Source organism: Carcharhinus amblyrhynchos, chromosome 8, assembly GCF_965287045.1.
Source record: "Carcharhinus amblyrhynchos chromosome 8, sCarAmb.v2.hapA, whole genome shotgun sequence".
Taxonomy (NCBI): domain Eukaryota; kingdom Metazoa; phylum Chordata; class Chondrichthyes; order Carcharhiniformes; family Carcharhinidae; genus Carcharhinus; species Carcharhinus amblyrhynchos.
In genome coordinates, this window is record NC_137331.1 from 52,779,780 (window position 1) to 52,806,141 (window position 26,362).

The 26,362-nt window shown below is 42.5% G+C and overlaps 1 protein-coding gene across 1 annotated transcript; it reads right to left on the minus strand.

Annotated features, from left to right (window-relative positions):
• Positions 1-277: 277 nt before the first annotated feature.
• Positions 278-26,241, minus strand: LOC145346992 (peptidase inhibitor 15-like). The gene is made up of 6 exons (XM_080194880.1): positions 26,090-26,241; positions 25,502-25,793; positions 4,832-4,950; positions 2,662-2,794; positions 2,446-2,561; positions 278-660 (listed from the first exon to the last, which is right to left on the minus strand). Exons 2-6 carry the CDS (start codon positions 25,757-25,759, stop codon positions 525-527), a joined length of 762 nt encoding a protein of 253 aa, XP_080051006.1. The 5' UTR covers positions 25,760-25,793; positions 26,090-26,241; the 3' UTR covers positions 278-524.
• Positions 26,242-26,362: the final 121 nt, after the last annotated feature.

Genomic DNA, 26,362 nt, shown 5'->3' on the forward strand with positions numbered 1-26,362 from the left:
CCTCAATTATTCAGAGCGGAGATGATTAAGTTATTATTTGCTATAATTGCTGCTTTCTACAAGCATATCCTTTAGCTTATTTAACTGACCCTCGTGTTTTAACAGTAACCAAGGTACAAATCTATACATACCCATTATGGATAATCAATGAACAGCTTTACGCACTCAGTAACACTATACCATATCCATGCACAAAACCTGTGGTAAACTGCTTCCTATTCTCACCTGTATACAAAAAAAGTAGCAACATTTTGCAATATCATGCTGTTTTTCCTCATAAATGCAGTGCCTTGTGTTGATATAATAAATTTTGCATTTCTATAAGAGCTAACTCGGTGAAAATTAAAAGCAGTACAATGATAATATTAAGTGTTTTGTAAGATGATATCTTTAAGACCAAACTTTCAGTGATAATAATGGGTATATTAATGCAAATATGTTCTGCAAAGTTCCTTCAGCCAACTAGTAACTCTGTAGAAGAATCCTAATGTGACGCTGCTAACATATTCTGTAAACCTAACCAATCATTTGAACCAGTACAGGTAATTTGAAGTTACTCGTGGGAAGCACTGATTGTTGCTGCAAACTCCTCCGTAACTGGGTGGGCAGGCTGAGCATGGCACTCCAACTTTATATGGTGCTTCTCCAATCCAGTTACCCCTAAAAAAAAAACAAGGATTGAGATATTTACATAGTGTTGTCAGGAGGCCAAATAAGTATCAGCATGGCTATTTTATAAAATCTTTAAAAGCTGGACAAAGGCATAAAATGACTGAAGCCATGGCTGGGTATGTCTCACACAAAATGAATTTCTGGCCTTCAGAAAAGCTGCAACCTTGTTATGTTTAAATTAAACTAGCCCCCCCTCCACCCCTACTTCTTTCAGTAGCAGGAAGTTTTAAGAATATATAGCTGATTAAATTAATATTTGTTTCTGGGTGGGCTTTTATCAACAAGAGATACAAGTCAGGAAACCCTGAGCAGAAGTACTTATTGAGGTGGAATTTAATGCCCTCCTAAGAGGTGCATTTGCAGGTGCAGTGAGCCTCTAAATGGGTGGGGCTGTGCCTGGTGGATACTCCACTGTCCTCCTGCCTCTCGCTCAATTATATCTGGGATCAGAGACTCATTGATAACCTTCCCACCTCACTGCCAATTGAGCCACTTAAGTGGACAACTCATGTCCACTTAAGGGCCTTGTCCCCATTGCTGCTGATATTCAACCCAGTACAAAACCCTGCTGGGTTTGCCTGTGGCTCCCAGGAGTGGGAGGTCATCCCTTGTTGTCAGGCGTTCAGTGTCTGATCAAGGGATCCAACATCGGGAAGCAGGGTCAATGCTAAAAGCCATCCCACTGTCCTTGCTAATGACTTCTTTCCCATGAGCCACATCCAACCTCACTCACTTGTGGCCCTGATCCCAGTAGGGCGGATTGCTGGTATCCACCCAGAAGTTGTAATTCCCCACACACTCTGCATGTTTAACATGCTGTTTCATCTCAACATTTAAACTGTTAGTCCACCTCCTGAGAGTGTGTTGGTGTGTTGAGGTGGCATGGTAGCACAGTGGTTAGCACTGCTGCTTCACAGCGCCAGGGTCCTGGGTTTGATTCCCAGCTTGGGTCACTGTCTGTGTGGAGTTTGCACATTCTCCTCGTGTCTGCATGGGTTTCCTCCAGGTGCTCCAGTTTTCTCCCACAGTCCAAAGATGTGTGGGTTAGGTTGATTGGCCATGTTAAGAAATTGCCCCTTAGAGTCCAGGGATGAGTGGATTAGTGGGTATAGGATATAGGGATAGGGCCTGGGTGGGATTGTGGTCAGTGCTGATTTGATGGGCCAAAGGGCCTCTTTCTGCACTGTAGGGTTCTATGATCATCTCCCCAACCATGCTGGCTCCTTTAAAACCAGGAATGGGGTGGAGTTGGGGTCAGGATTCAGACTTTTAACGCTTTCACCTCCCACCTGACCCAAGCCTGCATGTTTTGGGGGTTAAAGCTCGACCTGCCCATAGCATGTGTTTGTACACATTTTACTGAGGAACCATTTGCTCCAAATCATTTGGTGAGCAAGAGTGAAGTGAATGAAAGCTAAGATTTAGTACCTTAGTCTTTAGACCAATTACGCAATAAATGACTAAGCAGAGATCATTCAAGCAAGCAGGTTCGGAACAGGATATGAAATGCGAATATAGAATGGTAATGTTTTTCCTTTACTAGGTGGGTAGAAGACTGGGAAAATGAGCTTCCCACCAGTTTCAGAAACTGTCCAGTTTTCACTCCAGTGATTTCACCAACAGTTTATCATGGAGTGAAATTGAAAATTTACCTCAGAATGCAATTTGCTAGTTAATGTCAACCAAGAGTAAAAATCTGAATATCTACAGTTTACAATTACGAGTCATATTAAGAAATCATGCAAATTATTGGAAACAAATCTGTGCACCTACTTTGGAGCGTAGTTGCATACGAGGTAAATAGCACGTCGAAATGTTGATCCCCAGACATTCATATTGTGGCAGGTATGGATTGCACAGCCTATTCGGTTGGATGTTGCCCAAACCATCTAAAGAATAACCAGCATCGTATTCAATTATTACAGAATATAGTTTAATAAAAACCTTATATTAAAAGTGGGTCAGAAGAAATATGATAAGGATTTGTACCTGAGTGTAGTGTGTGCATACTGGTCCATAACATTTCAGGGGACACCTGGGGTTACAATCACGAGGATATGGAAAACTATAGCCCTTCACTTCGTCATACCAAGGTTTTACTAGTTGTAGAATATTTCGGTAACTGTACAAAATTATAAACATTATCAAACTGTTAGATATGTTAGGTAGTAATTAAAACTAAACATTTCCATTTATATAACATCTTATTATATCCACTTCTCCATAATGGACAGAATAAATGCTGTTGAAGTCCAGCTGCCATAAGCAACAAAATTCCACAATAAGCAATTAGATGAATGAGTAATTAAACTTGTTTTGATGGTGGTTGTCGCTTGAGAGATGTTGATCAGGAAACGTTCTGCTCATCTTCAAATCACCTCCTGGCATCTTTAATATGCCCCTCATCTTGTGCAACAGGCTGAGCCCTGGTTTGATGAATCACCTGGAAGTGATGACTTCTAATAATATAGTACTCTCTAAATACCACACTCATAGTCATTTGGTGATCTAGAACATGAGTATTTCTGGAAAAAAAGAGACATGCTATTGAAGTTTTCATCTTATACTCATCAGTACAGTTTGTTCTTTATAACTGGGAATCTTAAGAACTGTCTGATGAATGCAAGACGAAAAGCTTCAACAGCACATTTCTTTTCCCAGCAATACTCAACTACTGCACTGTAGTGTCAGTACAAAGCTTAGAATCACACTTCAATCAGACAGCCTTCCAACTTGGGCAAGAGAATGACCAATTAAACCAAGCTGATAATTGAGAAGTTAAACAGCAGGTCATTCATTATAAATATGAATTTTATTAAACCAGTGACCCCATGCCTTGTTTCCGTGCTCCCTTTGCCCATGGAAATCAATTTGAAAGTAGTTCCAGGTGGTATTTTCCCACTGAAAATATAAATGACATATTAAATATGAATTATTAGTCTCTTGGCAATGTTTCCTTTTGGACAGGATTGAATAGTGCAGCCACAAGAATACATACAAACTTAAAGCAAATAGATCCAATTTTTCCCTCCTTTTGTACAAAATCACTTGTCACACTATTGAGCTGGTTTCAGAGAAGAAAATAGCATAAGAACACAAGAACTAGAAGCAGGAGTGAGTCATTCAGCTCTTTAAGCCCATTAATTCCAACATTCTATGCAATCATGACTGACCTTCACAAACACCATTTTCCTACATTACCCCTGTATTCCTTGATATTTTTAATATGTAGAATTTTTTCAATCTCAATCTTGGACATGCTTGACAACTGAGCTTCCCTAGGCTCCTAGGGCAGGAAATTCCAAAGTCCTCTGAGTGAAGAAATTCCTCCTCACCTCAATCTTAAATAGCCTGTCTCTTATTCTGAGATTGTGCCTTCTAGTTCTAGACCCGCCCACGGCCAGGAGATACATCCTTCCTGCATCTACCATGTAGAGCCTGTAGAAATTTTGTGTGTTTGAATGATATCACCTCCCATTCTTCTAAACCTCAGAGAATAAATGTCCAGTCAATCTAATGTTTCTTCACAGGACAAGCCCTCTATTGCAGCCATTAATCTAGAACTCAGTGCCTTGGATGTTTACCCTCCTCTCTTGTCCAGGGGGCCTGAACCCAATTGTGGAGCCCTGACTACCTCCCTGACTCTGAGGCATACAGGATGATCAAAGGATTGGATAGGGTGGACAGTGAGAGCCTTTTACCTCGGATGGTGATGACTAACTCAAGGGGACATAGCTTTAAATTATGGGGTGGTAATTATAGGATGGATGTCAGAGATAGGTTCTTTACTCAGAGGGTAGTAAGGTCATGGAATGCCCTGCCTGCAGCAGTTGTGGACTCGTTAACTTCAAGGGTGTTCAAATGGTCAGCGGAAAGGCATATGGATAACATTGGAATAATTTAGGTTAGAGGGTCATTAGATTGGTTCCACTAGTCGGCGCAACATCGAGGGCCGAAGGGCCTGTACTGCGCTGTAATGTTCTATGTTCTATGACTCAGATCAATCAATGCAACTCAGGATGGGGAGGTAAAACTTCCCGATCTAAATGGCTAAGGATGTAGGAAGAAGTCCTACATTCTGAGCCATATGCATGCAAAAAAGAAAAACAAACTTTCAGTTCACATTCCAAATGCAACAACTTAAAAAGCAAACATTCACCGTCCAGAGCGAACTGATAGATTTTGTCCCAGAAATCTCAGTAAATACGATGGTCCATGGTCCCAGATGCACATCGCAGCCCAAGACTCAGCAGACTTTGCTAGGTTTTCATCCCAGACCTGCATGAACACAAAAGGAAATAATACACTTCACATTATGATCCTAAAAATGAATGCTTTTTCCACCAATATGATATACAATTACCTTCATTTTCCATTCTAATTTCCAGAAAAGAACCATGTTCATTAGGTGCAAGAATAATTTTCCTCATTTTGATAAGCATCTTGAAATTATGATAAATTTCCACTGGCTGCTGTGTATTGTGATGGTGGAATATTGGGGAACAATTTGTTTAGGCCCAATTTCCTGCATTCCTATCGAGATGTGCAATGACACTGTGTCTTTCTCAGTTGACGTGGGCAGCATGCAAATTTCATGCTCACTCATCATCTCAATTATTTCAGTTTGCAGCCTGGGAGATAGAAAAGGGGAGAGATGCAATGGTTTCACAAGAGGCCAGGTGGCCTTCCAGGCAAACCATGAGAAAGGAGCAGGTGACCAATAAGGGCAAATCCCAGAAGGCGTCCCTGATGTCAAATCTGCAGTGTCACAAGAAGTTCTCAATCCATGCCAACATACTACCCCTTAACTCCATGTGCTCTAATTTTGTTTACTAACTTCTTGTGTGGGATCATATCAAACGAGTTTTGAAAATCTGAAGTTCTTATATAGGAATGATGACTTGACAAATCTTGGACTAGGACATCTTCACATGAAATCTCTGCAATCAACCTCTCCTGCTATTCAATCTACCACACACCTATCGCTCACCCATCAGCAATTGCTAGCAGTCAGCACTCGGGGATAAGGCAATGGAGTGGTAGAATGCTCTTCCAGAGAGCCAGTGTAGAGTCAATGGACTGAATGGTCTCCTCCTGCACTATAAAGTTTCTGTTATTCAGTGAGCGTGATATTCAGATACCCCACCTTACTTTTGCATATGTGTCAATAGTGCCAGCCTCACGCTCACCTCTCATTGCCTCCCCGTATCCACAGCTAATCAGCAATGGTAGGCACACTGCAAACACACTCAGACATTCTATCCTCTCTCTGACAGGGTAAAGTGGTGCACAACAGGAAGAAGCAAACCGGAACCAGATCACAGGGATGCCTGCATCATCCAAGAGGGTGCTCTGCATCATGGAGTAGCGGTAGCAGACTGTTTCATACAGAATTGATGAGAACATTCAAGATGCACCTTCTGAAATTCCACCTCACCCTCGTCCTGCTATCCACAGGAACAAAAGCTGCAGATGGTGTGACTGTAGATTGCCTGCTTTCCATTCGTAATCACCTTCCCTCCCTCAGACATCACCTTTTACATTTGTATTTGTAGATATTTGCTGCCTGGACTGTCAGTGCAGCCTCATGAGGAAGAGTGAGAGCAACACTAAACCTCTGATAAAGAAGAACCTTCACTTAACCTGACATTCTCAGCCACCAACTCAGGGGTCGTTACTGCGATGGTATGTGGCAAATGGATTCAAACACGGGAATTGTGGAGCTCAGGTGAATCCACAGATAGCCCACCTGGGGCCTCCTCCTGGCTTCTCCTCCTCCACTGACACACAGCTTACCCTCTCTGCTGCCTCTGCCTATTTTTAAATCATGCTGCAGCCCAAGACAGCCTCCAATTATAGGAGTCAGGATTCAAACAGATATTCACGGGAGAGGTCAAACAACTCTGACCTTGTCAGCATTCAGCATCACTGCCGCGAAAATCCAAAACATCAGCAAAACTCCTCCAAACAAATGGATGCAGTAATTCCAATAACTTTGCGCAGCAAAAGCACCGCACCTGGAAGTTGTTTTTTTTTAAAATAATGCTATAGTGGGCTGGGGAAAGATCCCTGAATTCATGTCCAGCTGGGAATGCTTGACAGGGGATGTAAATTGTGCCTTCATTGTCCAAGATGGTAAATCACTGCCAGGTCTGTATCGCAGGCTATTTGATGTCAGAATCTGCACTCACTTGGTATGTTTGTGCTCGAACATATTGTCAGTGAAAGAAAGCACAGAGGTGACCGGAAGCAATCCATTGCCATCATTTCACTTCAGAGTTTCCAGAGTATAGGCACTGGTGTGGGGAGGCAATGGCCTAGTGTTATTATCGCTAGCCTATTAATCCAGAAACTCAACTAATGTTCTGGGTACCTGGGTTTGAATCCCAACATGGCAAATGATGGAATTTGAATTCAATAAAAGATATCAGGAATTAAGGATCTAATGATTACCACCATACCACTGTCAATTGTCAGAAAAACCCATCTGGTTCACTAATATCCTTAAGGGAAGGAAATCTGCAGTTCTTCACTGGTCTGGTCTACATGTGACTCCAGAGCCACAGCAATATGGTTGACTCTCAACTGCCCTCGGGCAACTGGGGATGGACATTCTTTCACCAACTAGCAATGTCCATGTCCCACAAATGAATAAAGAAATTAAAGAGTTCAATTTCATGTCTAATTTCTTTTGTTTGGTATTTCTGGTTACATCACTCTCATCACAAGGAACATCTTCGGAATTCATACAAAAAAACAAACATAGGGAACCTCCCTACAATGTTTATTGTCTCTCAGATACATGACAGATAGAGGAAATCTTTCTCCAAAATGATTCATTTTCAAATGATAACAGGAATTTATATTTATATAGGAGCTTTAACATAGTAAAATAACCCAAAGTGCTTCACAGCAGTATTTTAAAGTAAACTATGACACCAAAAGCTTGGTCAAGGCAATGTGTTTTAAAGGAATGTCTTATTGGAGATAAGAGAGGAAGATTAGGAAAGCAATTCCAGAGTTTATTGTGGCTGGAGGCAAGGCCACCATTATTGTAATCAAGGTTAAGCATACAGATACCTTGGAGGATTGTAGAGCTGGAGGAGATTACAGAGATGGGGAAGGGAAAAGCCACAAAGGGATATGAAAACAAGGGCTTGGATTTAAAAATTGAAGCACTGCCTAAATGAGAGCCATTATAGGTCAGCAAAGTGATAGATAAATTGGACTTGGTGTTAGTTAGGACATGGGCAGCAGGAGATTGGAATAACCCCATGTTTATGGAGAGTCAAAAATGGGAGATGGACCTGGGGTGCATTAAAATACTCATCTCTTAAATTAAAAAGTGCATGGATGAGGCACATATATACAATTTTCGATTAATATCTAATTTAACTTCCTATACTGTCCATGACAAGATCCATCTTCATATTGAGGATACCTTCCATCATGTTGTGTCACACTACCACCGTACAAAATGGAATAGATTCAGAACACATCTAACAGCTCAAAATAGAAAATAGAAAACAAGTTTATTTATTAGTCTCAATAAGGCTTACATTAATACCACAATGAAGTTCCTTTAAAATTCCCCAAGTCGCCACACTCCGGTTCCTGTTCGGGTCAATGTACCCAACCAGCATATCTTTCAGACTGTGAGAGGAAACCAGAGCACCTGGAGGAAACCCACGCAGATACAGGGGAAATGTGAATTCTCCACATAGACAGTGACCCAAGCCAGGAATCGAACTCGGATCCCTGGCACTGTGAGGCAGCAGTACTAACCACTGTGCCACAATGCCACCCGGAGATCTATCAGTGGTGGTAGATTTGCATATAACCACAACCTGTAACCTCATGGGCTGCCACCCCACCATTATCATCAAGCCAAGAGTCTTCACTGAAGAGTGCAGGAGTGCTTGCCAGAAACAGCACAAGGCATGCCTAAAGATGAGGTATCAACCTGGTGAAGCTGCAACATAGGACTACCTGTATCTCAGACAGCTGATGCAGCATCGCTCCAATCATTCAATGGCAGCCGCACTGCTGAATTGCCCACTCTCAATATCCTGGGAGTTACCATTGACCAGAAACTGAACTGGACTAGCCCTACTTTGGCTACAAGAGCAAATCAGAGGCTGGGAATTTTGACATGAGTAGCTCATGTCTGCTCTCACCAAAACCTGTCCACCATCCACAAATATGGAGAGTGATAGAACTCACTGGATGAATGTGACTCCAAAACACTCAAGAAGCTCAACATAATCCAGGGAAAAGCCACCCACTTGATCAGCATACTATCCATCACCTTAAACATTCGCTCACCACCATCAACCTATAATGCATACTATATACAAGATGCACTGCAACAAATTGCCAAAGTCCCTTCAACAGTACTCTCCGAAACTCAGATTCTACACCGCAAAGGACAAGGGCAGTAGATGCATGGTAATAACACCAGCTTAAGTTCCTCTGCAATCAGACATCATCTTAGCTTAGAGCTATAATATTGTTCTTTCACTGTCACTGGGCCAACAAACTGGAACATCCTCTCTAACGGCACTATAGTATATCTGTGTCACGTAGACTGCAATAGTTCAAGAAGGTAACTCGCCAAACACCTTCTCAAGGGCAATTAGGGTTGGGCAATAAATATTAGCCTTGTCAGCGACACTTGCATCCCATATATGAATAGTTTTGATCCATGTTATATAAATAAACATTGTAAAATTGATACATGTATCATGCATCCCAGAGTCCTATAATGGCACTCTAATAAATTTCCCTGGGAGCAAAATTTGATGGCATAGCAGATTTATATTAATGCCCTAGGGTCAGATAGCATTACTGCCCATTATTTATGCAGGCCCGCAGTCCTCTGTCCTCTCATTGTTAATATGCCTATAGAAGGTCTTTGGATTCCCTTTCATGTTAGCGTCTCCTATTCAGATCTGGAATACACTTTTGGAAAGGGTCATAGAAATAGATTCTGTAGGAAGTTTTAAATATAATTGAACATGTACTTGAAGAGGATTGATTTTCAGAGTTATAGGGGAAAAGGCTGAGATCTACATCAGATAGTCCCTCCAAGGGCTGGCAATGGGCATGAATGACCAAATGGCCTCTTTTTGCATTGCAAGATTCAATGATTTGAGGCAACACACTCGCTAACATAGCAACAGGGGGATTTTTTTTACTGGAACAGACTTGAATCATTTGAATTTGGGCAAGGGGAATGAGCAAACTAGATTCAATCGAACGCCATTCAACAGTAATGGAAAAGTCTGACATCCTCTGCTCGCAGCTTCAAATTTACAGAGCCAAAGTCAGTAGCTAAAAAAAGATGATGGGTGGAATCCAAAAGAGGGTGTGTTAAGTCTGTCTGCCAATGTCGATTTGGCCATAGAGTATTCCTATGAGTCAGAAAAAAACCCTGGAAAGTTCATAACCACACCAGTAATTGTACACTTGGCCTCAAAAGCTCTTGTCAGGCCATGGATTGGAGACACATTGTATTCCTGAAGATCTGTTCCTTGTCAGTCAGTCATCTGCGAGCCACGCTTTCTTCCCTTCAAAGATCTTGGATTTGGAAAAACTAATAGCTTACCTCATGGTACTGCTGTGGAGGCCTTTCGAAAATACATGTTTTTTTTGTTTCATAACCGTAGCAAATGTGTCTTGTGTTACAAACTGGAATACGGGTACCTGACCTTTAACTGCCTTACCTCCAACTGAGGCTCAACGTTATAAAAGTTCATTCACTATTTGGATTGGGTAGACCACACCATTCTCAAAATTACATTTTGAACTTTCAGATGCATTCCACACATAATGCTTGTTTAACATTTACCTAGGCATCACTTGAGGTTTTAGCCTAACTGGGAACGGTGGCCCACTTCCTGAAGTCCCTTTTCTTGTAGGCGCCCTTCTTGGTCTACTGCCTGTTGTGTATACTGATGTATAAAGACATATTCATAAAGGGACTTCACAGAAAAAACAGTTGCAGATACACAGATCCCTTTGAATACTTAATGTTAGTGTTCAGCCAAATGTGAGAACCTAGACCAAGTTTTCCTCTGCAATAGAGAATCTCATGAACAATCTGCATTTGCTGCTAAATTATACAAAACCTATTCAGAAATCTCAGTTTGCTCCTGAAGACGCTTAGCAATTGGGAAAGCACTTCCATTACCAACCTGAAACATTGGTGTAGAATTGGGCAGATGCTGAAATAGGTGATAGCCCAGCACTGCACATTTCCATCCTATTTCCTACAGCTCATCCAGTTAACTAGTACTACAATTGCCAGACAGTAACGGAAACTGGATGAGGGTGAATTTCAGTGAGTGCCACAGAAAGCTTTGCTGGGAAATTTAACCCCTTTGTTTCTGATTCTATTGCACTTAGTTGTTTCAGAATTCCTCTCTGTCTCTCTCTCTCTCCCCCTGCCACTCACACCTTCAAATAGTTATTTTTTCACTCCTCCTCCTTCCCAGCAAAGGGTTTTATTATTCAACAAGATATCTCTTACTCTGTTCATGAACAGGTCCTCTTCTTTTTCTCTCCATAATCCAGTCTCACCCCGCTTTCCCAGCTAGTGAAAAGGGCCTTTCAAATGATTTTTACTAGCATCTAATAGAGTCTCAAAATCTCTCCTTTGCCACAGGGCCTTTCTCTATCTTGTGTGAGATGGGCAAAAAGGAATGTCTTCTACACCTTTCTCAAAACAAGTTCTCTTCTATCTCTACCTTGTCTCTCCTCCAAAAGAGTCTCTGTTCCCTGATGCCTATATCTGCTCCCAACTCATGCTCAGTAAGGCCTCCCTTCCTTCTCACAACAGGTTCTTCCTCCTCCTCAAAGCTTGCTTTTGTCTTTTCCCCTTCTGGAAAGCAAATTTCTTCTTCCCTCTATTAACACAATGCTTTTAGCTATCCCTCCCCACCCTGCTCCCCACTGTTGACAGATTATCTCTCTTGCCCTTTTACCATTTGGCAACATTACCCAATTTTTCTTTAATCACACTCTGAGGTGCCTTTTGTCTCTCTCAAAACTCTCAACAAAAAAAACACATGTGCCTTCAAGGCTGAAACTCATATTTTAACCATTAAGCAATTTAAGTATAAGGAATTATCTGAGCTCCTTCACCAAATCATTTTCTAAAGCATCATTAAATTTTACATTCTGAATCTGGCACTAAATATTTGTCATGGAACTGAATCCTAAATATGCCAATCTCATTTTTAAAGGCTTTAATTACATTTAGTGAATAACCCTGAAAATTGACTGAATTGGAACAATGCAAGTTTAACAAAAAAAAATGCGTCCCTGGAATTTATTTTTACACACACTTTTATTTTCTTGATTGCATCAGATTTGGGAGTCAGCCACACAGCTGCTCTACAGACGGCAGGCATGGGGTAGACATATGTGCATAGGTCAGATCAGGTCATGCTGGGTTGCAGAGGGGTAGAGAAGTTGAGACTTGGCAGCCTAGGAACAGACTGAATGATTGCAGTCAGGGAGGTGCTCAGATTCCGGTCAGATATAGACCTTTGGATTGGAAAAAGTGAAAGCAACAAGGGTGGAAACAGAGCACACTGGCACTTCTCTGGATGGCCTATGATGTTTATAAAGACATATCTGAGTAGATAGCTAGAGAGTGAAGTTGAAGTTGGTGAGGAGGTTGTTGCTGAGACATAGCAATGATTGTGAGACCTGATGATCAGTGCCATTCTTTTCAGACTTTGTAAAGTTCCTGTAATTCTTCAGCACCAAGGAAAAGTAAAGGAAGAATGGAGTTTTTGAGAGGAAATTCATGTAGGTATTTCATGTGCAACCTCACAATTTATTACTGCCATGGAAAAACTTGCTACCCATTGGTAGAAATTATATACTTAGAATTACAGATGTTCACAGCAATGAAATCATAGGAATCATAGAAACCCTACAGTGCAGAAAGAGGCCATTGGGCCCATCAAGTTTGCACCGACCACAATCCCACTCAGGCCCTACCCCCATATCCCTACATATTTACCCACTAATCCCTCTAACCTATAAATCTCAAGGCACTAAGGGACAATTTTAGCATGGCCAATCATCTTAATCCGCACATCTTTGGACTGTGGGAGGAAACCGAAGCACCTGGAGGAAACCCACGCAGATATGAGGAGAATGTGTAAACTCCACACAGACAGTAAACCAAGCCAGGAATCGAACCCAGGTCCCTAGAGCTGTGAAGTAACAGTGCTAACCACTGTGCTATCATGCTGCCCATTTGGTCCACTGTGTTTGTATTGTCTCCCCTTTCATCACACTAAGCTGCGTTCTCTTCCGTTCAAGCTCACTCGACTTTCATTATCCTCTTCAATTCTTACATTGACTGTAACTATGTTGACTCTTAATTTTCCTGGTTTTCCTACTGTTTTTGATATTCCTTCCTCATTCAATCAGTTTTTCCTTTCTTGGAATTTTTAAAAAAATTAACAGCCTTCTACTTCAATTTTAAGAACTCCATTTATCCTGTTCGCTCTCTATCTTCCTGCGACAGCCCAGAAGCCTCACACATTGCTCTTCTTAAACCTCATCTCCTTAACCTGCTCAGTGTAAAAGCAAAGTACTGTGGATGCTGGAAATCTGAAAGAAAAACAGAAAAGGCTGGAAAAAGTCAGCAGGTCTGGCAACATCTGGAAAGAGGAAACAGAGTTAATGTTTTGAATCTGTATGACTTCTTCAGAGTTAAAAGAAGAAAGGACTCACAATGCTAACTCTGTTTTTCTCTCTCCACAGATGCTGCCAGATGGACTGTGAGCATAGCTGCTTTTTTGCCAATAGTTTTTCCACTCCTCCTTAGAGATTGTTCCCAGGCACCAAGGTGGCAAGATACTATGCTGCGCCCCTGATCAAAATTGCAAGGATATATGTCAATACACCGAGTTTAGAATCTTCCACTGGTACCATTCTGTTACATTTGTAATCTATATGCCTGACACTTTCTTGATTAGACTATTACTACACTGTTTCATTGTGCTGCTCAGAACTACCATTGTCTGAGTCACTGTCCATCTCTTACTCTTGTCCAACATAATAGAATTCTTATTCAGTTGGAGTAAGTGTTTCTGTGAGTCCTGTATTTTTCTGTTACCACTGCAGGTGGTCACCTACTTTTCTACTTCTACACTATTCCTCTCTCACTCTGTCTTTTAAGTGTAAATACATAGGGTAAGTTCAAAAGCTCCTCTGCCTCTCTGAAACTGCAGGGAGTGACAAATTGTTGTTTGACAACAAAGTCCCTCTGCTGCAGAGAATCAATTTTTCTGCCAATGTACTTTGACTGAATACACTAAACATTCTCCATAATTTGGTTCACACCCACCACAGCATAATAAGATTAGCAATTGGGTCATGGCAAATTGATCCACTGCCCATATTAGCACAGCACCAGCTGGGGGCATCATCCATGGCTCACAGAAATAGCTTGGCTGGCACGGGTCCATCCAATTCCTCAGAGTGAGACTATCAGGAGAGGGAAGCAAGCATTTGCCTCCAAAGGGTAATCATTTAAAAATGGAACTGGCTGAAACACTCCTGCAACTCTTGGTTCCATAAAAAAGGTAATTTAGAAAAAAATCTTTGAACTTACCTTTTATGTGGCCCCTTTGAACACTGCTGGTTCAGCTGCTGAAGCAACAGGCTACAGCAGATACAGCACATGCTGCAGTCACACTGAGTTGGATATGTAAAAGGACCTGAACAGCGACGTACTATGTCCTCAGAGATGGAAGTCCCTTCACAAAATTCCTTTATTTACAAGATCCCACCACACTATACAGAGTGCTCTTAGTGTACAGTCTACAGCTAGAGTGCCAGAGGAACTGACACTCCTGCTTAAGAATAGAGAATGGGGGCTCCCTGATTTGACCATCAGTTTGGCCCTTAATCAGGGAGATCATATTCAAGCATATTCAACTGCCTGATTAAAATCGTTACAAGCGACAACAACAAATATATTTATTTAGCACCTTTAACGTAATTTGAATCCACAGGCACTTCACAGCAGCATTTTACAAGCAAATAAGACAACAATTAAGCCACTTATGGAAATATTGGCTGAGATCTTCCAATGTCAATAGTGTTAAATGTTGAATATTCGCTGCTACTATACATCAGGACTTTCGGAAGTGCTGACATGAACACATGCACAGTAATTGTCCAGGAAGATTAAACTTCTGATGGGAAGGTTTGTGTTCTCAGTGTTGAAGACTTGAACCAGTTGCACAATACTTAACCGATACTTACCCGAGTATTGTCCCACTGTTAATTCCACTTGCAGCAGCAAAGCCCTCCCTACCTCTTCCCACCACTTCCCATGTACCCTCACACATTATGCATGTACCCACCCCTCCATTGTTGATGACTGGACGACCGGGGAATTAACTCAAAAGACTCAAGCATACATTTTAAGCAGTATCTTAAAGGAGGAAAGGGAGAGAGGGAGGAAGGGAGAAGAAGATGTTTAGTGAGGGAATTCCAGAGCCTAGGGCCTAAACAACTGTATACACAGCCACTAATAACTAAAATGGAGGATGCTCAAGAGTTAGAGGAGTACAGGTATCGCAGAGTGTTGTGATGCTGGGGGTGAATATAGACATAAGGTGGGACAACACAGTAGAGGAATTTGAAAACAAGGATGAGAATTTTGAAATTAATATGTTGCTTGACTGGGAGCCAATGTAGGTGTCAGTAAGCACAGGGGTGATGGGCAATGAGACCCACTGAGAACATATCTGCAGAGTCTAGGTTGGCCTCAAGTTTATGAATAATGGGCTATGGGGGACCAGTAGGAGTGCTTTGGAATAGTCAAGTCTCGAGGTAACAAAGCTATCAATGAGCATTTCAACAACAGATGAGCTATGGCACATGTGAAATCAAATGTTTCAAAAGTAGAAATAGGTTCTCTTAGTGAAGACTGACGTTGGAAGTTCATCACATGCTTAAATGTATCATCAGGGTTATAGAAAATCAGATTTTGTGTCAGACTGTTGCCAGTAAAATCATAGAATCATAGAATCCCTACAGCGCAGAAGGAGGCCATTGAGCCCATTGAGCCTGTACCGACAACAATCACGCCCAGACCCTATCCCCATAAACCCACATATTTACTCTGCTCATCCCCTGACACTAAGGGGCAGTTTAGCACTGCCAATCAACCTAACTTGCACATCTTTGGACTATGGGAGGAAAGCGGAGCCCCGGAGGAAACACACGTAGACGTGGGGAAATGTGCAAACTCCACTATATAGTAGTAACCTTAACTCAGATCCCTAGCACTGTGAGGTAGCAGTGTTAACCACTGTGCTCTCAATCCCACCCATAGGCAGGGAACAAGGTTTGGAATATGGACTGAATAGAATGACTTCAACTTTCCCTATATTTAATTGAAGGAAATCTTTGCTCATCCAATAATAGATGTTGGATAAGCCATCTGATAATTTGGCAACAGTCAAGGGGTCGAGAAAGATTGTGGTGAGGTAAAACAGGTCGTCAGCAGCGGAAATGTGAAAATTAACACTGGGCTTTCAGATGATGTTGCGGAGAGCAGTGTAGATAAGAAATGGGAGGGATTCAGGAATGGATTCTTCAGGACATGAGAGGTAACAGTTTGGGAGCAGGAAGAGAAACCATTGCAAGTGATACTCTGGCTATGATTAGATAGCTAGGAACAGAACCAAAAGAGATCAACAAAAATCTGCAGGTTAGGTAGATCGGCCATGTTAAATTGCCCCTTAATGTCCAAAGATGTGTGAGTTAGGTGGATTTGCCCTTGTATATGTGTGGGTTACCAGGATAGAAAAAGAGGGTTGGGCCTGGGTGTGATGCACTTTCAAAGAGTAGGTGCAGACTCAATGGGCTGAATGGCCTCTTTTTGTAGGGATTCTATGGTTTTATGGACTCTGGAGAGGCAGTGTGGCAGGATGGCAAAAACCATGTCTATGGATGCACACAATTCGAGAAGGACAAATGGAGATACTTTATCTTTGTGATAGTCACATAGCATGTCATTTATGACTTTCATAAGAGGCTTTTCAGTACTGTGCAGCGGCAGGAACCTGATTGGAGAGATTTAAGTATGGAGTCCCCAGGAAGATGTGAACAGATATCGGATTCAAGGACTTCATAGTGGAATGGGAAGTCAGAGCTGGGATAGTGGAACTTGAGGACACTGGGGTGGAGGATTGTTTATTTGCTAAAGAGGGGAGGCAACAGCTGGAGAGAGAGAACTGTTAATAATATCAAACACGTGGGAACTGGGGGTGGGGGTGGGGTGGGGAGTGGGATTGGAGGAAGGTTGATACGAGGCTTAGGCCTCTGGTATACACATATAATGGATCAGCTTCAGGTGTCCTGGATATGTGCTGAACAGATCAACCAATATTGCCGGCACAGGTCAAGAAGGGTGAGTGAAGATAGTATTGATATTACTAAACCCAATATTGAAATGAGCACATTCATGCTACTCATTGTAAAAGTAGTGCAGCACCATCGACAGATAAGCTTGCGTTCGTGGTTTGAACATTTTGGCAAAGGATACACAAGTACCAATTTAACTCTCAGATTTTACACAATAGTGCATAAACCTGTGTAGACATTACAGTGCAGACATTGTAGATATGGCAAAAAGAATTATACCACTGAAGTTAACAACGATCTTTGTTTAGATGGACAAACCTATTTGTAACTTAGTTTTCATCCTGAAGATTCAGAGATTATCATCCTGCATGATACAGGGTCAGTGTTTATTGGGACTATAGAATGAATTATTTGAATCTCTGTAATTCAGTAGTTATTGCCTTCTTTGGAGTTTTGTCCTTCCTGTTTCTCTCCTTGTTCCTCTGACCTTTCCTCCTCAACCACCTTTAAAGTCTGTTTTTGCTACCCTGTGTAAACATTCAAATCTCTGCTAGAAATGGTTATAAATGAAGCTGATGAAAGGCTGACATCCTTTATACCATCCGTTTGTTGGTGGTCTGTAATCTGCTAAAGCTGCAAGCCAGCTGCTGTTGAAGGGTCATCATTGGTAATGTCACCGTGCTTAAAAAAAACCTTCAAACAATCCGATCTAACCAAGTAACAAGGATTTCAGTTACTACTTTGAGTGCTCATTGTATACAACATTTCCAATTGGCCTGTTTTCAAGTGGCAGAGGTAAAGCTTGTTATTTGTGAACTACAGACTGATAATTGCTCTGGTGACTTGAGCATAGGACATTTATCTGTACATGATTCAAACCTGTTTACATTAAGTGAGCTAATATTTCAATTAAGATTGTGGTCAATAAAGATTTATCCACAATAGTGTTAATGCAGTAATTTCTAACTTTATACGGCTAACTATGTGGATAACAAGTCTGTTTCAACAAGTAAACTTCGAAAAATCAGTGCTAGATGTAGGCAAAACAAAATATAGGATTTGCACTCTCCTTAAGAGTGGTATTGGTCTGGAGGAGGTCTTGGCGCACTGTGGGGAGTATCCTACTTCTAGTTCAGAAGCTCTGGGTTTAAGTCCCATTCCAGGATGGGATGATCAAAGAAGATGCATTCATAATGTGACCAAACAGACTGAATATCATCCTGCAGATCCTTCTTATATGGCAGGTGTAAGGGTAGGAGAGATTCCTGGCTAACCAGAATCGTGTGATATCTGCAGGACCATAGCGCCCTCTGCTTAAAAAATACCACATGCAAAGCCTTGGCATGGTATTCTGTGACAGTGTCCTTCTTGTTTTGAGGGACTGCAAGAGAGAGGCCTGTTCCGGTCACAGTTAAGCATTATAACTGCATTGCTCTCTGAAAGTATACATAAGAAAATCCAACATTATAAAAGACAACCATGACCTACATTTAAAAAAAACCTACTTGTTAATGACTTAATTCAACTGAATCTCCAACGTCTTTGTCCTTTATTTTCTGAAGAAACATCACAAAACGTTGAAAGTACTGGAATGTAAAGTAATGCACTGGACCAACTCCAAGGAATCTGACTGAGCCAAAGACTCTCAACCCACAATGTTCATTCCAAAATCTTAAAACCACTGGAAGGAAGGCGGGAAAAGGTAAGAGAGACCGTTAAACAGAAACCAAGAGAAACAGGCAAAGTGACTGAACTTTTGCCCTGTTTTCGACATTTACACTTTTATTCACCAAAATTCACCGCTCATGTGTTATGCCACTTAATGTCCGATTAATCTGCTTGGCACAAGTCTCCACAATATTTCTGGCAGCAATGACAACCTGCTTGCACATACCCTGGTGGGGATCGTTTGCACAGGAGCACCATTCACCCGGGAATGTCCTCTTTTCATGTCATTTGAACAGCTAGGTTTTGGATGCCACACCTGCAGAGGGCACATTCCCCACACATCTAGTTGCAGTGCCAGGGACACAGCAACGACGTTCCAGGAAGTTGTCTGCATCAAAGATAACACAGACTGAACTCAGCCAGAAACAACTGCAGCTTGAACTAGAAACTGCAAACAGCGCTCTATCCTCTTTTCTTAAAAAAACCTTGCCTTTTTTTATAGAAAAAATGGTGCTATTTAAGCAGCTTGAGAATCTGATAATTAGTGCATGAGATTATGACAGATCCTGAGATAACTTTTTCAAGATATGACTGTAATTCTCCAGAAAGTAGTGCTTTCCTGATCTGATGGGAGACTGGAATGGCATTTGGTAATGTAAATGGACTCTGTACTTCTGAACTCTATATATTTAACCTGAGCTGCATTTTACTGAGGAGTATGTGATGAGATAATATACTAGGCAGTTTAATCTGTATCTAACCAGTGCTGTAAGTGCAGGAGGAGCAGTGAAGGCTTGGGAAAGGGGCAGCAAGCAAGGGGTGGCAAGGGCTCATGCCAGAGCTGGACTGGACAGCACAGATGGAAACCAGTACTGGCACCAGCTGAAAGGCACATACAATTTATATCAGAGGTGGGAGAAAGCTCACAAGAACTGGCAGATACAGCAAAGACCAAGTGCATGTGCACAACTGTTCCTGGCATCTGGTCAGTCGCTATAAGGTGCTGCAGTATTTCTGAAGTGTGTTGCTTCAAATCACCTCATCCAAATGGAAGAGTTTGACAGCTTTGACAGGCCTCAAAATTTGCTTTGTTTCACAGGTTTTTTTTCTCTAATTGAAATCCCCATCCCTCATACACCTCCCCAAATATACAGACACACGCAAAAACACACACACACACGTGCAAACACACATACACACCCACACACACACACCCACCCACACACACACATACACACACACACACACACACACACACACACACACACAAAGACACAAACACATACACATACATATATGCACACACATAAACACACAAACACACCTTCATAGTGTGAAGTTGTCCACTTTGGTAGGAATAATGGTAGGAAGGACTATTACTTACGTGGCAAAAAACTGCAGCATGCGACGGTGCAGAGGGACCTCGGGGTCCTTGTGCATGAGTCGCAAAAACCCAGCCTGCAGGTGCAGCAGGTGGTCAGGAAGGCGAATGGGATGCTGGCTTTCATAGCGAGGGGGATTGAATATAAAAGTAGGGAGGTCTTGCTGCAACTGTACAGGGCACTGGTGAGGTCACAGCTGGGGTACTGTGTGCAGTTTTGGTCGCCGCACTTACGCAAGGATATTTTGGCCTTGGAGGGAGTGCAGAGGAGGTTTACTAGGCTGATACTGGAGTTGAGGGGGTTGAACTATGAGGAGAGGCTGAATAAACTAGGCTTGTATTCGTTAGAGTTTAGAAGAATGAGGGGAGATCTCACTGAGACGTATAAGATGATGAATGGGATGGATAGGTTAGAGGTGGAAAGGCTCTTCCTGCTCAGAAAGGACAGTAGGACTAGAGGGCACAGCCTCAAGATAAAGGGGGGGCGGTTTAGAACGGAGTTGAGGAGGAACTTCTTCACTCAAAGGGTGGTGAATCTCTGGAATTCTCTGCCCGTTGAAGTGGTGGAGGCTGCCTCGCTAAATATTTTTAAGACGTGGGTTGATGGGTTTTTGATAAGCGAGGGGATTAAGGGTTATGGGGAGAGGGTGGGAATGTGGAACTGAGCCACGACAGATCAGCCATGATCTTATTGAATGGCGGGGCAGGCTCGAAGGGCCAGATGGCCTACTCCTGCTCCTATTTCTTATGTTCTTATGTTCTTATATGCATATAATATACAAACACATAAATTTCCTGTGATATATGACTATACGCCATCCTTAATGATAGAAGAACAGCAATCTGAGAATGCAGTAAAGCAACATGACACAAGATGATGTTGCTGAGCTACATCCCACCAGGTATCCAGGCTGATGCTCCTAGATGGCCTGCTGTCAGGCAGACCTAGACAATGCCTACTGTTTTCCACCTATTCCAAAAGAATTTACAGATCTTCCTTTGAAAATTTAAGGACTCTTCAGGGAGATGGTGTAATACTGTGATGTCCTGGACGTGAGCACTGCTGATTTGGTATTCCAGAAAAGTGGGAACAGGAGTAGGCCATTTAACTTCTCAAGCCTGTTCCAGTATTTGGTGAGATTATGGTTGATCAGTGAACAAACTCCAAAGGCAGGTGGTATCTCTGCTCCATTCTCCTTAATAGGTTCTGATATCAAAACTTTATTAATTCCAGTATTAAAATTTATGACTGATTTAGTTCAGTTCAGGAAGAGAGTTCCAAGCATCTATCATTCTTTGTGTATAGAAGTGTTCCCTAATATTGGGGGCAATTCTCCCAAAGTGCTGAATTGGTGGGAAAACTGTTCTAGATCACAACTGTTTCTTCAGTTCAACTTCACACTCAAATCTCCCCACTCCATGCAATGCAGAGGTCCCAATCATGAATCTCATTAAAAACCAGGGCAGGCAGGGCCTACTCGCACCAGAGTCTAACAGTTTTGGAACTCTGCACATGCGCAGTGGCCCCAATCTGTCAGTCCCCCAATTTGCTGGCCAGCTCAATCGCTGGCCAACCCGGGACCCCCGCAGTGCTGTTCCTCCACCCACCCCCCCCGCCCCCTCCACAGCCTGATCACAGCCTCCACAACAATTCCCAAGCCAGCTCTGTCCGCCCCGACCCGGAGCACCCTAACGTCCAGTACCCCACACCCAGTAGTGGCGATCCCCCCATCCCCCTCACTCCAGCAGACTCCTTCCCCTGCTGAACACCCCCCCAAAATCAACACTCCCGCCCCCCCTCCCAGGGAGGTACAGCCCCCTCCCCCACTCCCTGGGGAAGCAGCCCCCACTTCCATCCCCAGAAGATCACACCCCTCTCCCTGGTCCACCCCAATCACTGTCCTTCCTCCATCCCAGATCAATTGGCCATTGGAGGGCCCCTCCAATCATCCCTAGGCCCCACCCAGAGTAGGCCCTGTCTCCTTGGCACTGCCTGATGCCTGGTGGGCAGAGCCAATGTGCCCCATGGACATGGGCACTCTGCCCCTTGGGCAGTGCTGGGGCATATGCTGGCACTGCCAGGGTGCCCATGCCCAGGGGACACCACCCCCCACAGCCTGACCCCCTGTGGGGGGCTTCAATTGCCCCCCTTCATTCTGGCAGGGTCTCCTGCTTGTTCCCCGAATGTGGGGAGCTACTCTAAACCCCACCAGAATGAAGTACTCTTGGAGGGGGTGGGAGATTCAATCGGGACCAGCGAGTTTCCGATAATGAAGTGCTAAACATATTTAAACTACATTAAAAAAAGATTCAAATGACTTACCTGTCATCCCGCCGGTTTCCAATGTGGTCTGGACTCCAACTGTTCTCCGGCTCTGGGAGATGCGCACGCGCTCCCGGTGCACATGCAAATCCCAGGAAAAGACCAACAATGTGCATCTCCCAGCCTGACCTGCCCAGAAAAGTTGCGGGTCACAATGGGAGGATCGCCCACTTTGTTTCCAAAAGAACAGGTTCTAATTTTTAGACCAGCTCTGTCACTTTAGATGAAACTGGGAGATATCCAAAGTAGATGAAATGCAAGGAAGCAAGGAAACAATTACTGCAGCCTTCCCTTCCTATCCCCAAGCCTTTACAGTGGCTCTGCTATTTCTATGCTCAAGTTTCCTAGAGCCAAAACTGGTCACTACACTTTTGGCATTCATTTTCCCAAACTCCCTTCAGCTCATTTGCAAACAAACGTGCAACGACAGCAATGCAAACTCACTTATCCAGAAACCTCATCTGGTAAATGTGTAATTTCCTGGGATGACAACATGGGATGAAGAAAATCACAGAATCCCTACAATGAGGCCATTCAGTCCATCGACTCTGCATCACTGCATCAACTCTCTGAAACAGCATCAAATTCAGCACCATACAGCCCGCACCTCCCCCCCCCCACCCCCCCGACTCTATCCCTGTAAAACCATTCATTTACCATGGTTAATCCACCTAACATACACACATACATGGCCAGTAAAAATGGGAGGAATACAGAGGCACTATTTTTTAAAATTATTCTTTTGTGTGGGCATCATGAATCAGGCAAGCATTTTTTGCCCATGGCTAGTTGCTCTTCAACATACTGGCTTGCCACAGCACTCCAGAGGCTGAGTCAATCATATTGCTGTGGATCTGGAGTCACATGTAGGCTAGACCAGGTAAAGGCAGCAGATTTCCTTCCCTAAGGGACATCAGTGAACCAGATGGATTTTTACCTGAATCAACTATGGTTTGATGGTCAGTATTACTGAGACTAGCTTTTCAATTCCAGATTATTCATTGAATTTAAATTCTACCAGCTGCTATAGAGTCACACAGCATGGAAACAGACCTTTGGCCCAACCAATCCATGCTGATCTTGGTGCACTCCCAGCCAGTTTCAAGCACTTATTGATTGAGCAAAGAGAAAACAGAACCAGAGTAACAGTCAGTTCCCTCCATCTCAATAACGTATTAGTAAAGAACCCCTAGTATGGATTAGCACAACTCTAACACAAACCTTTTTCATGAACTTTCTGACATTTTGTGGATGTGCTGTCAATGTTGGTGGAATCTGTAGCAGCTTTGGTAAATCCTTATAGGGTTGAGACTATCTAAACCCATTTGACAAGGATCCTTGAGAGATGAAATTGTCTCATTAGTCTAAATTTAATCTGAAGTCAGGTCTCAGACATAGACATAGTCCAAAGATGTGCGGATTAAGTGGATTGGTCATGATCAATTGCCCATTAGAGTCAAGAGAACTAGCTAGGGTAAATACATGGGGTTATGGGTCTGGGTGGGATTGTTATTGGTGCAGACTCAATGGGCCAAATGGTTTCCTTCTGCACTGTAGGATTCTATGGTAGAAGAAAAATATGCCAATCTCCCACACTCTAATTTCTAATGTGTTTTACTTAGTTAATTTTACAGTGATGCCACCTTCAAGAAATTGTAGGAAGCTCTGTCATTGTTAGAATAATGAGCCCAAGAAATCATCTGTCATTTGGTATCTAACAAAACAATGCACTTTAACATGATCTACCTTAACATTCATGCTCAAAAAGAAACAAAAAACATTTTTTCATTGGTCAATGCCTTATCAAGTAAGTAACCATAGAGAAAATACATCCTACGTTTTGTCAAACAAAAAATTAAATCATCCACTGATATGGACAAAAACATGAATAAACATCCAAGTTGGTGAAGAATAGGTGACTAATGGTAAAAGAAGGATTTTAGTGCTTGAGTTAGTTGCTGATGTATGTTTGTTATAGTTGTTTTGTAGTACAAAACTTGAATATTGATAAAAAAGACATTTTGTTGAAGCTTTTCATCTTGCACTCATCAGACAATCACAAGAATGCCAATATCAGTTATTGTTATTTCCCCTGCCATTGGCATTCTTACGATTCTCCTGATGAGTACAAGATGAAAAGCTTCAACAAAATGCCCCTTTTCAACAATATTTTTATTTATTCTTTCCTAGACTGGGGGCCTTGCTGGCGTGTTCATCATTATTGACCATCCCTAATTGCCTCTTGTGCAGGTTGTGGTGAGCTGCTTTCTTGAACCACTTGCATGTGGTTTAAGTGTACCCTAAGTGCTGTTAGGAAGGGAGTCCCTGATGTTGGCCCAGTGAAGGGGACCATAGCTCCAATATGTTGTTATGATCAACAGAGCTTGCATTCCACAAGGTGATATGAAATGTTTCAGTCCATCCTCATCCCGGAGAAAAGTTCAGGTGCACTGTGAAATACGGAAGTAAATCTTTAAAAAACTACATCCCTTATCTCATGAAATGGTCAAGTTGGTGTATGCGGTCTCCCAAAATTGGATAAAAGTAAAATACTGTGGGTGCTTGAATCAGAGATAAAAACTGATAATGCTGGAAAATCTCAACAGGTCTGATAGCATCTATGGAGAGAGAATAGAGCTAACATTTCGAGTCTGAATGACCCTTCGTCAGAGCTAAAATTGGACTTCTGCAGAAATGTTTCAAATTCTATTTTGTCTTCATACTATAACCTTAATATAGAGTTTGCATTCTTACACCAAACAATTTGAGCATTAACAACAATTCATTTTCTGTTGGAAATTGATTCTGCTGCATTCTTTTATTTTAATTATCCCCTAACACTTGAAAATCTCCAAAGAAAAAGAAGAAAAAACATCTGCATTTTGCTTTGTCAGTTCCAGTTCTTAAAGCGTCTCACCGGCAGGGGGAGGAAGTGCAAGCTACTGACAACTTGTGTTCGAAATGTGTTGGTTAACGGACTGTGTTGGATAAAGCCCAAACATGAATCCCGGAAAGGGGGAGGCGGGATTCTGCTCAGAAATGGGACTCACCATGTATTCCATGTTTGCAGCAGGTGGGTTGACTTGACTCCGAACCTTGTTGTGGTAATCGAGAATGATTGACATGTCAGTCTGCGAGATGTATCGCCTCCGCCTGCCTTTCGGCACGTCCCCAGGTCCCGGGTAATTTCTCCAGGACGATTCCTTTTCGGTGAAGTTTGATGGCAGGAGAATGCCGGAGACGTCTGCACTTGTTCCTTGCAGAGCGCACAGTAACCTGAGCAGAGCCAGGATGGAGCAGAGCTTCATGATTGCCAGTTTGCAGAGGTTGGAAAACGGTACACTGCAAACCAGATGTTAGACTGAATAAAAAGCAATGTATTAACATTAAAGTGCAACTTCAAACCTCTGTGCTTCAAGGCGGGGGGGGGGTCTTCATCTTTTATTAATACATTATCTATCAATCCAGTATTATCCTTCGAAAGCAAACAAAACGGAAGCATTCAAATAATCATTTAGCAGTTTTAAAATAATTCCTGTTTTCCTGGCAGCTTTCGACAAGCACGGCTTTTCCCCCAACCCCTTATTTTGATGTTCGCAATGTATTCATATATTCAATTAAAAATAAATAGAGCTCACCGCTTGCATACAGCCCCACTGGCAAAAATATGAGTCGAACCCTTCCAAATTTCAAAGTCCGTCTGTAAGGAATCTTGTAAAGTATTTCACTCTTGCGACCGGAGTGAGATCAGACTGGCAGTGAATGTGGAGTGAAAGAGAGAGGGGTTTCTGCTGGTCTCTCCTCCTGGCCTTTTATATTGGGTAAAACGTTTCAGGAAGGCAAACTCATTCTCCTCTATGATGGTGTCTCTTTAACTCTTCACGACCCCTGAATCAGTGCATTATCATCTG